General features: G+C 52.9%; 1 protein-coding gene across 1 annotated transcript in view; it reads left to right on the forward strand.

The window, feature by feature from the left end:
* The window catches only part of MAPK8IP2 (mitogen-activated protein kinase 8 interacting protein 2), a 54025-nt gene extending 39512 nt beyond the window's left edge, over nt 1-14513 (forward strand). The window contains exons 6-12 of the mRNA XM_079992255.1: nt 647-722; nt 3085-3257; nt 5769-5878; nt 7101-7220; nt 8989-9059; nt 9478-9576; nt 12799-14513. Coding sequence (XP_079848381.1) covers nt 647-722; nt 3085-3257; nt 5769-5878; nt 7101-7220; nt 8989-9059; nt 9478-9576; nt 12799-12871 — 722 coding nt within the window. The 3' untranslated portion in view covers nt 12872-14513. The remainder of the gene's footprint in view (nt 1-646; nt 723-3084; nt 3258-5768; nt 5879-7100; nt 7221-8988; nt 9060-9477; nt 9577-12798) is intronic.

Here is a 14513-nt window from a genome sequence, read left to right on the forward strand (position 1 = left end):
GCAGGGTGGGTGGTGTGGGAGGGAGGGAGGGAGGGAGGGAGGGCACTTCCTGAGACCAGCACACGACTGCCTGTTGCCACCCCAGTCACCTGGATGCAAGATCCAAGGGCCCTTCTGCGTTGGTCTCCTGGCTCCCAAGCAACAGGGACCCTCTCAGGGCCTCACCTGCTGCTGCCCCATTGTGGCCACAGACGGTCTTGATTGGCTGTCTTCCTGCCGACAGGCAGGCCTCTGCAATTGGCTTCCTATCCTTAGAAGAAGAAGCCCTCTGTTCAAACAGTTTGATTGGTACAGATGCCACACCCTGCCCTTGATTGGCAGAGGTGCCCCACCCCATCCCTGATTGGTACAAGATGCCCCACCCCATCCCTGATTGGTACAAGATGCCACATCCCATCCCTGATTGGTACAAGATGCCACACCCCATCCCTGATTGATACAAGATGCCACACCCTGCCTTTGATTGGTACAAGATGCTACACCCCATCCCTGATTGGTACAGATGTGAAACTCCTTAACCGATTGGTGCAGCAGGAGCCCCCATTCCTGACTAGTGCAGCCCCCCTTCCCTGATTGGTCAGCCCCTTGCTTTGGGCAATCCTCTGTCTGCAGCCTGCTGTGATCCTTTCTCTGCCCCCTCAACCAGGTACAGAGTCCTTTGGCCTCTTTTCTTGCATGGTGAACGGGGAGGAGCGGGAACAGACCCACCGAGCCGTCTTCAGGTGAGAAGGGAGAGGGGAGAGGTCTGAGGGTTCCCCAGCCCTTTGCTTTGAGGCTCCTTCAGGCCAAGAGATCAGTCCTGCAGGGCTGTCTTGGGGGCGGGGGGCTCCCACACTCCCCCGCAAAGCAGAAGAGCATTCGAGAAACCCCTTTGAGAAGAGGGAACCAGGCCCCACTTACGCTGTTTGCCAGGGACACGCCAGTCAAGGCTTAACCGTGGCTCCAGAAGAGGCTTTTCAACACCCTGGATCTCAGCAGCACTCTAATATGACAGAGGGTGCTGCCAGGACACAGGGTCCCGAGTCAATTAAAAACAGCAGCCCCTGCTCAAAGGTAAACCACCACACCACCTGCTGGTATACAGACCAACAGGGGTCCAGATTCAGGAATCCAGGGGATGAGGCCATCCCCTGCTAGAAATTTAAGAACCTCGGAACTGCCTGGATCAGGCCAAAGGGGACCCATCTTGTGCAGCATCTTGTTCTCACAGCAGATGCCCCTTTTGCAGGATCCGAGCACAAGAGCCCTCTTTCCTATTGTGGTCAGTAGCGACTGGTAGATTATTCCCCCTCCATGAATTTGCCCAGTCCTCTTTTAAAGCCATCTAAGTTGGTGGCCATCGCTGCCTCCTGTGGCAGGGAGTTCCGCTGCCTAAAAAAAAGGAGGGGAAAAAAACTTTTATGTCAGTAGGCTCAGTAACCCAAGGAGTCTAAAGCAGTGGGCTTAGAACCAGAGTAATTTCACAGGAGCTCACGCCAACTCTTCCAGCAGCAAGAGTTATTTAAGGATTGCAGCAATTATCATGTAAATCAGAGGATCCCAAACTTTTTGAAGCCTCCTGCCTTTGAGTTCCATAATCCCAGCACCCCACTGCCTTTTGAAACGCAGCACAAGCACACAAAAGAGCTAATAAAGAACTGAGCTGGAAAGAGGACAGAGAGAAGTTTTTCTCCATCTCTCCTAAGGCTGGAACCTGTGGACACATGTTGAAGCTGAATGCTGGAAGATCACAGAGTTAATCTATGGAACACCCTGCCACAGGAGGCAGGGGTGGCTACCCATCTAGATGGCTTTAAAAGAGGGTTAGATAAATTCATGGAGGAGTTACAGATAGGTAGCTGTGTTGGTCTGCCATAGTCAAAACAAAATAAAAAAATTCCTTCCAGTAGCACCTTAAAGACCAACTAAGTTAGTTCTTGGTATGAGCTTTCGTGTGCATGCACACTTCTTCAGATACACTGAAACAGAAGTCACCAGACCCTTCTATATAGTGAGAAGGTGGGAGGGGTATTACTCAGAAGGGTGGTGGGATTGGGTGATTGGCAGATAGCTGTGATGAGCCTGTTGACGACTCTTAACGACTGCAATAGGTCTTACAGGAAAAAGCAAGGGGTGAGAAGGTGAAAAATGGCTTTGTCATGTATAATGAGATAAGAATCCAAGGTCTTTGTTCAGACCAGGTCTCTCCATGGTTTTAAGTTTGGTAATAAGTTGCAATTCAGCAGCTTCTCTTTCCAGTCTATTTCTGAAATTCCTTTGTAATAGAACAGCTACTTTGAGATCTTGTATAGAATGTCCTGGGAGATTGAAGTGTTCTCCTACTGGTTTCTCTGTCTTGTGGTCATGGAGGAGGAGAGGGCTATTGGTGGCACTCCTGCTTGGATCCTGCTCCCAGTAGGTTTCCAAGCACAACACAAAGTGTTGGTGCTGACCTTGAAAGCCCTAAATGGCCTTGGCCCAGTATACCTGAAGGAGCGTCTCCACCCCCATTGTTCAGCCCAGACACTGAGGTCCAGCTCCGAGGGCCTTCTGGCGGTTCCCTCCCTGCGAGAAGCAAAGTTACAGGGAACCAGGCAGAGGGCCTTCTTGGTGGTGGCGCCCGTCCTGTCAAATGCCCTCTGTCAGATGTCAAGGAATGAAACAACTATCTGACTTTTAGAAGACATCTGAAGGCAGCCCTGTTTAGGGAAGCTTTTAATGTTTGAAGTTTTAGTGTGTTTTTAATCTTTGGTTGGAAGCTGCCCAGAGTGGCTGGGGAAACCCAGCCAGATGGGGGGGGGTAGAAATAATAAATTATTATTATTATTATTATTATTATTATTATTATTATTATTGCAGGCCTAGAGTCCTACAGGGAAGGGAAGCAGCGTGTTGGCTGTGGGCCCCCAAAGTCTCCCCCAAACTTAGTGATTCTGAGATAACATCAAGAAGCTGCTTTCTACTGAGTCAGACCCATTGGCCCATCCGGCTCAGTCTAGCCTACACTGGTTGGCAGCCACAGCTCTCCCATCCCCACTTGGGACCCTTCTGCTGCTGAGCTGCTGTCATGGCCTTTCCCCAACTGGCCCCTTCTCCTGCCTCCAGGTTCATCCCTCGCCACGAGGACGAGCTGGAGCTGGACGTGGACGACCCCATTCTGGTGGAGCTGGAGGAGGACGACTACTGGTACCGGGGCTACAACATGCGCACGGGGGAGAGGGGCATCTTTCCAGCCTTCTATGCCCACGAGGTGGTGAGCCAGGCCAAGGAAGTGACAGGTGAGCCGGGGGGGTGTGCCGGTGGCGCTGCCGGGCCGGGAGGTGGTGGCAGAGGGGGGCAGAAGAAGCTTCCTGGCTGCCCAATGTCAGAGGTTGGCTGCACAAAGGCCAGAAGAGGGAGGAGGAGGAATTGGGTCGAGGGAAGTATAGTATAGTGTGATGTAGCGGTTAAGAGCGATGGACTCGTAATCTGGTAAACAGGGTTCGCGTCTCCGCTCCTCCACATGCAGCTGCTGGGTGACCTTAGGCTAGTCACACTTCTTGAAGTCTCTCAGCCCCACTGACCTCACAGAGTGTTTGTTGTTTGGGGAGGAAGGGAAAGGAGATTGTTAGCCACTGTGAGACACCTTGGGGTAGTGATAAAGCGGGATATCAAATCAAAACTCTTCTTCTTCTTCTTCTTCTTCTTCTTCTTCTTCTTCTTCTTCTTCTTCTTATGATGATGACCCATAAGGGAAATGGTGCATGTTGGGTATAATGCCTGTGGGAAGTCAGGGAGTCAGAAGAAAAATTCTCCTCGACCTTAGTTAACAGGTCCTTTGCTTTAAGTTGTTTACAGAGAGGGAAGGGTGACTTCCTGTTTAGACCTTCCCCGATCATGCCGAATTTAGAAAAAAAATTCTTTAAAGTTTCAATTTCCGTACTACTCACGGGTTGTTACTTTAGAGTCCAAATGTTCACAAGAAGAAGTCAGCGCTCTCCGACAAACGGCTGTGCGGCTTCACTCCGCGGAAGAAGCAATCGACTCTCAGCACCGCGCCACTCACCCCGTCCCTTTCCGGAGCCTTTAAAAAGGCTCCTTTGCGGCTTGGGGGGGGGTGAAAATGGTGCCCGCTGAGTCCCCACGCTCACAGGCTTCACCCGCCTGTGATTTTTTTAGGGTCCCCGCTTCGCCGCAGTGGTAAGACCCGATCCCGCAGAACCGATCCCTCCGGAGCTCAGAGGGAATCCGCCATTAGCCGTTGGCGCTAACCCAGGAAAGGATATATTGTTTATTTAATACCCTTCCTAACTTGCGTTACCAAGTTCCTTTACTTAGCAGAGTTGTTTTTTTAAAAAGATATTTATTAGAATTTCCAATTTAATACAAAAAGCCAACAGAAAACAAAAAATAACAAAAATGCACAAAAAATAACAAAAATACAAAAATACACAATTAAAAAAAAACAAAACAAATATAATTCCCATTACTTATTTCCATTACCTTGTTTCCCGGACCTCCTCTCACCTCCCCCTTTTGTATTCCAGTTCAAATTTCCGCTTTAAAGTCTCTTTGCTTTGCTCTATCTACAAGCAGGGGAAGCAGACTTCCTGTTTATACTTTCCCCTTTCGGCACTGATTTTATCCAATTTGTTCCTCCAATTTAAATCAATAAACCTACTCATGGGTAGATGCTTTAAAGTCCAATTGTTCAGGAAAAAGTCAGCGCTCTCCGGCCACAGCTGCGCAGCTTCACTCCACGAAAGAAGCAGTCGACTCTCAGCACCGCGCTGCTCACTCCGATCCGTTCTGAAGCCTTTAAAAAGGCTCTTTCACAGTTCGGAGGGGGCGCAAATGGTGCCCGCTGAGTCCCCATGCTCACAGGCTTCACCCGCCTGTGATTCTCAAGGGTCCCCGCTTTGCCGCAGCGGCAGGACCCGATCTCGTGGAGCTGGTCCCTCCGGAGCTCAGAGGGATACCGCCATTAGCAGGAGGCGCCAACCCGGAAGTCCTCCTACTTAGCAGAGTTTACATTCCCCTTTTTACATGCACAGCAGATAGCTGTTTGCAGTCTTGTGTAAGCCTCTCCCTATTTTACACAATTCAGTATTTAATTGTACTGTGTATTCCTGGTAAGTTCCCTTTCATCTCTCTTGAAAGAATAAAGACACGACAATCTTATTTAAAGTCAATGAAAGTTGTTTACTCACACCAGTTCACAGTTGGATCCCTGAAGGCAGACTTAGTTCAGTGGCAGAGAGCAGGTGGGGCGGGGCTGGCACTTGTCCTGGGGGTGTGGTGCGCCACCTGTGGGGGTGTGGTGCCCAGCGTGGGGGGGGGCACTCAGCCGTGATGGCACTCCACCGGGATCGCGCTGCCGGGGGCCGTGTGCTCCCCCTGCACTCCTCTTCCTCTGCCAGTGACTTAGTTACAAATCTATACATGTGGATCTACCCCAAATGGGAGAGTTGATCCCAATGCTTCTGCTAACTGAGGGCAAGAACTGTTCAGTGGAATGGACTCCAGCTGCAAACGTGGCTGGAGGGCCGCCTGTCAAGGGATTCTTTACTTGTGACTCCTGTATCGCAGCGGGTTGGGCTAGATGACCCCTGGTCCCTTCCAACCATTGTATAATTCTGTGCCTCCCAGGCTCTGGCCTGAGAAGCTAGCAGAGCAGTCCTAGCCAAGAAGCTGCTCTAAGGATGGAGAAAGCAAAAGAGAGAGAATGTGACAGCCTGTCCTTTTCTGCAAGAGTGGGAGTGGCGACGAAAGGGGAACTGTACCTTGACTCTCTGCTGGGTTCCTTGCAGGCCTGAAGCGGAATCCGTGCTGGGTGGAGCGCTTCAACGTCCAGTTCTTGGGCTCGGTGGAAGTTCCTTACCATCAGGGCAATGGCATCTTGTGTGCCGCTATGCAGAAGGTGAGGCAGGGAAGAGGGGCTGTGTGCGTGTGTCTGTCTGTCCATGCAATGCTCTCTTGGGGCTGCTGCCAGGACAGAGAATCCGACCTGCTATGTGTGGGAATGTTGAGGGTGGCAGGAGAGGATATATTGTTTATTAATATCCTTCCTAACTTGCGCTAGCAAGTTCCTTTACTTAGCAGAGTTACATTCCCCTTTTTACATGCACAGCAGATAGCTGGTTGCAGGCTCGTGTGAGCCTCTCACTGTTATACAGTTCAGTCTGTCTCAGATTAAATTATACTGTCAGGGGCAGCTCTGACATATACGTTTCTGGTAAATTCCCTTGAATCCTTCTTAAAAGAATAAAGACGCCACAATCTTATTCAAAGTCAATAAAAGAAGTTTATTCACCTCAGTTCACAGTTGGATTCCTGAAGGCAGATTTAGTTATAAATATATACGTGTGGATCTACCCCATGTGGGGGAATAATCCCAGTGCTTCTGCTAGCTGAGAGCTAGCAGAGCGGTCCTAGCTAAAAGCTGCTTAAATGAAGAAGGAAGTCAAAAAGAGAGGGAGGTGTGCTACGTGACAAAAGGAAGGATGTTCCAGCCAGGAGGAACAAGAAGTTTCGACTGGCTGCACCAAACATCCCCTCACATGTCTTCTCTAGCATTTCAAGGAATGCTGTACTTGACTGCTCTCAGTGGAGTACTGTATTTTTCGCTCTATAAGACACACCTTTTCCCCTCCAAAAATTAAGGGGAAATGTGTGTGCATCTTATGGAGCAAATGCAGGCTCCATGGCTTCAGGGAAAGCAACGCGAAGCCTCCGGAGCACAGCGGGAGCGCTCCTGCCACGCTCCGGAGGCTTCACGTTGCTTTCGCTGAAGCCAGGAGAGCAAGAGGGGTCGGTGCGCACCGATCCCTCTTGCTCTCCTGGCTTCGCTTCACTGGAGAGGCGCTGCACAGCAGGAGGAGAAATGGAAGGGGCTCTGTTTCTCCTGCTGCTTCGCTGAAGGGGCCCTGCGCAGAGGGAGAGATTTTTTTTCTTGTTCTCCCCCTCTAAAACTATGGTCGGGTGCGTCCTATAGAGCAAAAATACAGTACATCCCACACTACGTCTGCCTGGTGCCATGTCCCCTTGTCCTTTTCCCTTGGGATACACCGTCTAAACTCGGCGGACCCCTTCCCGTCTGAACCCGCACCCCTGCATGTGCACCCACCCTCTGTCCTTTGCAGATTGCTACCACCCGCAAGCTCACAGTACACCTGAGACCCCCAGCCACCTGCGACCTGGAAATCAGCCTGCAGGGCATCAAGCTTATCCTGACCGTGAATGAGTACAGCCGGGATGAGGAGGTGAGTGGCGGCAGCAGGAGGAGGCGGGACTGGGGTGGGCCTGTGCAGCTGAGAAGGCCTTTGGGGTCCACGTCCCCAAAGACTTTGGCGAGGTGCCCAGCCGAGCAGGAGGCAGGATGTGTTCAGGGCACTTGCTCCAGTGTGGACTTGCATGCCCGTGGTCTCACTTGGCAGAGTCTGCTTCTGTCGGGAAATCCCCCTGCCCAGAGGGAGAACTTGGGCAAGGAGGGGGCAGGTGCAGCCGTCGGGGGCCTAATGGGGAAGTGGATTTATAGGGGAAGGGGAGCCTGCTTCTGCCCCATTTTCTCTGGCTCAGTCCTACAAAGGAGGGAGTGGCGTGATAGACCCACATTTCAGGGGAAACAGGCGTTTGAACACCCAGTTTGAGACCCAGATGGCTCCCCTCAGCCACTTGCGGGCATCTCCTCTCATCATCCCTGTAAAGGTATCCTTCCTTCCTTCCTTCCTTCCTTCCTTCCTTCCTTCCTTCCTTTCTTTCTTTCTTTCTTTCTTTCTTTCTTTCTATAGCACCTTATGATGGTTTATTGCCTTCACCTCTTGGCATAAATCACTTCCGGCAGAGTTAGTTGCCGGTGGCAGTTGCTCTAAGTCAGCGGTTCTCAACCTGTGGGTCCCCAGATGTTGTTGGACTACAATTCCCATCATCCGTGAGCTTTGGCTTTGCTGGCTAGGGTTGATGGGAGTTGTAGTTCAACAACAACATTTGGGGATCCGCAGGTTGAGAAAGGCTGCTCTAAGAGATAACTCTCAAGACACAGGAGCATTCCAGTCCATTAGCTCTTTATGGACGGGTATGAAGTGTTCAAGGGACGCAGGTGGCGCTGTGGGTTAAAGCCTCAGCGCCTAGGACTTGCCAATCGAAAGGTCGGTGGTTCGAATCCCTGCGGCGGGGTGCGCTCCCGCTGCTCGGTCCCAGCGCCTGCCAACCTAGCAGTTCGAAAGCACCTCCGGGTGCAAGTAGATAAATAGGGACCGCTTACCAGCGGGAAGGTAAACGGCGTTTCCGTGTGCGGCTCTGGCTCGCCAGATGCAGCTTTGTCACGCTGGCCACGTGACCCGGAAGTGTCTCCGGACAGCGCTGGCCCCTGGCCTCTTGAGTGAGATGGGCGCACAACCCCAGAGTCTGTCAAGACTGGCCCGTACGGGCAGGGGTACCTTTACCTTTACCTTTATGAAGCGTTCATGGTTGCAATATACGCAGAATAGTCCATTTAAGCTACTGGTCCCAGCAGCAAGGCATCTCATACAAAATGCAGCCGCCTTCGGCATTCATGCATAGCTGCAAGCGGTTGTAGCAGCAGGTTCATCAGTTGGCAGGCGACGAGAAAGTCTTAGCACACTCACCGACTCTTTCTCCTGCTGAAAGAGAAACGAAAAAGCCAGCCTTTTTAAGGCTACAAGTCCCTGACACTGTGCGAAAGAATCCAATTAACCTTATCTCGCTTCTGTTTAAGCAATTAGGCTTCTCGGGTCAGTTTCTGGAACATGCTCCACTTCCAGTTAATAGAAACTCACTCAGACAGTTTTCTGCAAAACAGCCTTCATCCAAAGATCACAGGGTGGTTCACAACATGCTGTGATTGGACTTGTTCTATGATTCTAGACTGGAGGGGGGGTCAGGAGACACAGGAGTTCACAGTGGTACCCCTGCTGAAGATTTCTGGAGCCCCTTGTGAAAAGGCCTTGAGGGGATTGGGGGGTGGTTCATCCCGGGGTGTCCTTTAAGCCCTCCCCGTTCTCGTTCCAGTTTGAGCGCTGCAGCCATTTCTTCCAGATGAAGAACATCTCCTTCTGCGGCTGCCATCCCCGCAACAGCTGGTGAGTTGCACACACACACCCCGCCCCTAGGGGAAAAGCCCGGCTCCGGGGGCAGGAGGGCTGCTTGCCCCCAGGGCGTGAGGTTTCCTTGCTGCGGCACCTCAGGCAGGAATCCCCTCCTTGGCCGTAAAAATACAGCAATGGCAGAGGAAAAGAACTAGCCTGTTGGCTGCTCTTTCCTGATACCCCAAACCACTGCCGGGGGGCTCTTCTTATATTCTTACTTTAAAATTTTAGGGCTACCTTTAAAACTGTGATGCATGTGAGATGGTCAGCTGAGGGTGGGCCTTGCAAGCTGGCTGGCTGGAGAGGTCCTACCGGTTCCTGCATTGATGACCTTTTGGGCCCCTTCTAACTCTAACATTTTAACGATTCTATGATTCCCACTTTTGGTGCTGACCCTTCCCTTCCCTTCCAGCTACTTTGGCTTCATCACAAAACACCCCGTGCTGAGTCGCTTTGCCTGCCACGTCTTCGTTTCCCAGGAGTCCATGCGGCATGTTGCAGAGTGCGTTGGGTGAGTGGAGGGGGTCGCGGAGCTTTTTGGCTGTGGACTGATGGGAGCTGTCCAAGGTATCGAGAGCACCCTTGAAGCTGACCCAGAAACTCCAGCAGGTGGAGAATGCCGCAACGAGACTCCTTATGGGGTCCTTGCCACGGGATCACATTCATCCAGTGATTTACCAGCTGCACTGGCTCCTAGTGGAGTACAGGGTCAGGTTTAAGGTGCTGGTTTTGACCTTTAAAGCCCTAGGACCCACGTACCTGCGGGACCTGGTATGCCCCATGGAGGACCTTAAGGTCCACAAATGACAACATTTTGGAGGTCCCAGGTTGCAAGGTGGTTAGAAGGGTCTAAAATAGGGGCAGGGCCTTTTCAGTACTGGCCCCAACTTGGTGGAACACTCTGCCATGAGAGACTAGGGCCCTGCAGGACTTGACGTTCCACCCCCACCCTGCTTAGGTGGCGAGCCGATTTGGGCTCGCCCGCAGAGGCTGATGGACCCTGATAGATTCCGTCAAGCCTTGCGGGACCTTTCTCCCCCTGGCGACTCATTGACTGAGCTTGTTGAGGGCTGGAATACCCAGCTCCTGGCAGCCATCAATGAGATCGCACCTAAGCGCCCTCTGCGACTCCGCAGAAACCGGGCTCCCTGGTTTACCGAGGAGCTCCGGAAAATGAAGCGGGACCTCAGACGGCTAGAGCGAGTATGGCGGGGTGCCCGTGACGGAGCCTCAAGAACATCTTATAGGGTTTTTATGAAAACCTATGAGATGGCAGTGAAGGCCACTAAGAAGTCCTACTTCTCGGCCTCCATTGCATCCGCTAGCTCTCGCCCGGCGCAATTATTTAGTATAATTCGGTCTTTAACATCCCTCGAAGGACACCCAAATTTAAATAACAATTTGACACACAGCTGTGAGGCATTTGCGAGCTTTTTTGCGGAGAAGGTCCTGTTGCTCCGCCATGACCTCCCTGCCAATTTGGATACAATAAAGGAACTGGAGGCCCCTCGACTGTCCTCGGGTTCAGTATTGGACCACTTTGACCGGATATCCCCAGCCGATGTGGACAGACTCCTCCGAGCTGGAAAGCCCACCACTTGTCCTCTCGAGCCGTGCCCGTCCTGGCTGATTAGAGCGTGTCCAGACGAGGTGCGGGCCCCCCTGGGGGATATCATCAATCTGTCCCTTGGCACCGGGACATTCCCAGGGGAACTGAAGGAGGCAGTGGTGCACCCGCTCTTAAAGAAAACATCATTAGATCCCTTAGATCTATCCAATTACCGCCCAGTTTCGAATCTTCCATTCCTGGGTAAGGTGATTGAGAGAGCGGTTGCTGAACAGCTTGGTAGGTTTCTGGATGAAACATCGGCTCTGGATCCATTCCAGTCCGGCTTCCGCGCTGGTCATGGGACCGAGACGGCTCTGGTCGCCCTAACAGATGATCTCCGCAGGCAGCTGGATCGAGGCGGGTCGGGGCTGCTGATTCTTCTAGACCTGTCAGCAGCCTTCGACATGGTCGATCACAAACTCCTGGACCACCACCTTGCCGACGTGGGGATCCATGGCACAGTCCTTCAATGGCTGCACTCGTTTCTCTCTGGTCGGGGACAGAGGATGGCGCTTGGGGGGGAATTGTCATCCCGCCACTCCTTGGTGTGTGGAGTACCTCAGGGTGCGATACTCTCCCCGATGCTTTTTAACATCTTTATGTGCACCCTCGCCCAGCTTGTCCGGAGTTTTGGGCTGGGCTGCCATCAGTATGCTGATGACACCCAACTCTATCTGTTGATGGACGGCCACCCTGACTCGGCCCCAGACACACTGATCAGATGCTTGGAAGCTGTGGCTGGATGGTTACGTGGGAGCCGGTTGAAGTTAAATCCTTCAAAGACAGAGGTCCTCTGGCTGGGACGGGATGATATGGGATTGAGGGGGCAACTCCCATCTCTTGCAGGGGTGCAATTAGTGCCAGCACCGTCCGTTAAGAGTTTGGGTGTAATCTTCGATACCTCCCTCTCCATGGAGGCGCAGATGGCAGCTATAACAAAGGCGGCATTTTTTCATCTCCGCCAAGCTAAGCAGTTGGCTCCTTACCTCTCTCGCCCTGACCTAGCCACTGTGATCCACGCAATGGTCACCTCCAGACTGGATTATTGTAACTCGCTCTACGTGGGGCTGCCCTTGAGACTGACCCAGAAACTCCAGCGGGTGCAGAATGCCGCAGCGAGACTCCTTACGGGGTCTTCGCTTAGAGATCACATTCATCCGGTGCTATACCAGCTGTACTGGCTCCTGGTGGAGTACAGGATCAGGTTTAAGGTGCTGGTTTTAACCTTCAAAGCCCTATATGGCCTAGGGCCCTCGTACCTACGGGACCGCCTCTCCTGGTATGCCCCACAGAGGAACTTACGGTCTTCAAATAAAAACACCTTGAAGGTCCCAGGCCACAGAGAGGTTAGGCTGGCCTCAACTAGAGCCAGGGCTTTTTCAGCTGCAGCTCCAACCTGGTGGAACGCTCTGTCACAAGAGGCAAGGGCCCTGCAGGACTTGACATCTTTCCGCAGGGCCTGCAAGACAGAGCTGTTCCACCTGGCCTTTGGTCAGGGCGCAGCCTGACTCCCTCCTTTGGCAATCTTTACAAAACTTTAGTTCATGGTTGCCATCAATTTTGATTTTAATTAATTTTTATAATGTTTTTATAATGTTGTACTGTTTTAGTGTTGTTAGCCGCCCTGAGCCCGGCTTCGGCTGGGGAGGGCGGGATATAAATAAAATTTATTATTTATTATTTGACATCTTTCTGCAGGGCCTGCAAGACAGAGCTGTTCCACCTGGCCTTTGGTTTGGACTCAGTCTGACCCTTATGTTTCTCTCCCCTTATGGTTTTGATTTATGGGCTACTTTTAAAATGAGGCTGCATTTTAAATTGCATTTTAAGCTGTATTTTAAATTGGTCCCCCCCGCCATTATGTTTTTTACTGTAATTTTACTGATGTTAGCAGCTCTGAGCCCGGCTCTGGCCGGGGAGGGCGGGGTATAAATAAAATTATTCATGATGATGATGATGATGATGATGATGCTCGGATCCTGCATGCTGTTTCCCATTGGGGCACCTAGTTGGCCTCTGTGAGAACAGGATGTTGGCCTAGCTGGGCCGTTGGCCTGATCCAGGAGAATCTTACTACGTTCTTTGCTCCAGTGCTGACTGGTTCTTCCTTCCTTCCCCTTCCAGCCGCGCCTTTCAGGAATACTACCAAGAGCACCTGGAGTTTGCTTGCCCCACAGAAGACATTTACCTGGAGTAGGACCTGAGCCCGGAGTGCCTCCAGCTTCTGCACCCCCTCCAGAGACTCTGACCCAGTGCCCCAGGACCCTCGACTCCGCCAGCCTCGACACCACCCATGCCACCATTTTTCAACCCAGCACCCTGCTGCAGCAGAGGGGAGGTGGGGTGGGGCAGGTGAGGGGGCAGAGAGATGGGGAGGGTGGCAGGTGCTGGCTGTGTGCAGTTGCCCCCTGCCCTCCCCCTCTCCCGGAGCCCCTCTCCCAAAACACCCGGGAGGAGATCTCTGGGGAGGGAGCCTTCCTCCTTGAAGCAGGTTGAGACCAGCTATGGGGCTGGAGGATGAATTTGGGAGTGGCGAAGCCAGGAGTCGGCACTTTCCAGGAAAGCTCCAGGCTTTGCATGGCGGCCCCCTTCTCATGGGCTGGGAGGAACGCTTGGGGCACAATGGCAGCCATCACTCTGCCCCCAAGCCCATCCCGGTCCTCTAGAAACACACTCTGGGGCTGCGGGGACCTCCCATACCTCACCTGCTTCCAGGCTAAATTCCTTTCTTCTGTGTGAGAGGTGTGTGTGGGGAGAGGGAACAAGGAACCCCTCTCCCTGGCCCCCCCACAGCGTGCGCCCATCCCTGGGCCAGGGCACTCTGCTCTCCCTTCCCTGATCCTCAGCCCCCATTGCCTCAGTTCCACACTTGCCATGTGGGCTGCCCCGTTGCCATCCCCTGGGGGGGGGGCAGTGCATGCAACTCCAGCTCATGCAGTGCCATAGGAAACTACACCGCCCTGCCCCACCCTTTCCCCAAAATCTGCATCCCTCACTGCTATCACTCACCCTGCCAGAGACACTGTTGGGTTGCAGGAGGTGGAACAGCCTGCATGCTGCTTGGGGGGCGGGGTGCTGGGAGCTGAAAGGGCCCCCCCAGATAGGGCGTTTGGGGTGTGTGTGAGCAAGGAGCACGTGTGGGGCAGGGCTCAGCTGGTAGGCTGCCCACCTCGCAAGCAGAAGGTCCCAGGTTCCATCCTCGATAGCATCTCCACGCAGGACTGGTAGAGACCCCCTGCCCAAATTCCTGCAGAGCCACTTAATGGACCAGTGGTCTCCGTATGTGCCAGCTTCCTATGGCTTGTCCTGCCTGCGGAGGCGTCGGAGTCAAGGTGGCCCATGGCATCGACCATTCATAATCTGGCAAATTCCCCCGGAGGATGGGGGCAGAGGGCGGCTGATCTGGATCCGTGGCTCACGGCCAGCTGTGGTCTCGCCCCGCAGTCCTTCTCCAGCGCTGCCATCTTCCCGTTCTTCCTCCGTCGCTGAATCAGAGCATATCTGGGGGGTTGCTTGTCCGGCTCAGGCGCCCTCTTCTCTTTCTTGGCCTTCTCTCCCCCCCGCCCCCACTCGCCCCGGCTCTCCTTGCCGCCTCCTGCCTCGCCCCCCACTGCTGTGCCTGGTGACCTCCTTTGCTTGCCAGCCCCGCCTGTTTCCACTCAGTGCTAGCTGACTGATGTAGCGCTCACTGCTGTCCGTGTATGTAACGACGATATTTATCCGTAACCTTAACCGAGCAGCGAAGTGACCTGTACAAACCCCGGTTCAAAGGCCCTTCCTTCTCACTGCCTTGTCATGGAGTTGGTCTTTCAATAAAATATACGCTTGGTGTCACCACA

This window comes from Podarcis cretensis, assembly GCF_951804945.1.
Source record: "Podarcis cretensis genome assembly, chromosome: 10".
Lineage (NCBI taxonomy): Eukaryota > Metazoa > Chordata > Lepidosauria > Squamata > Lacertidae > Podarcis > Podarcis cretensis.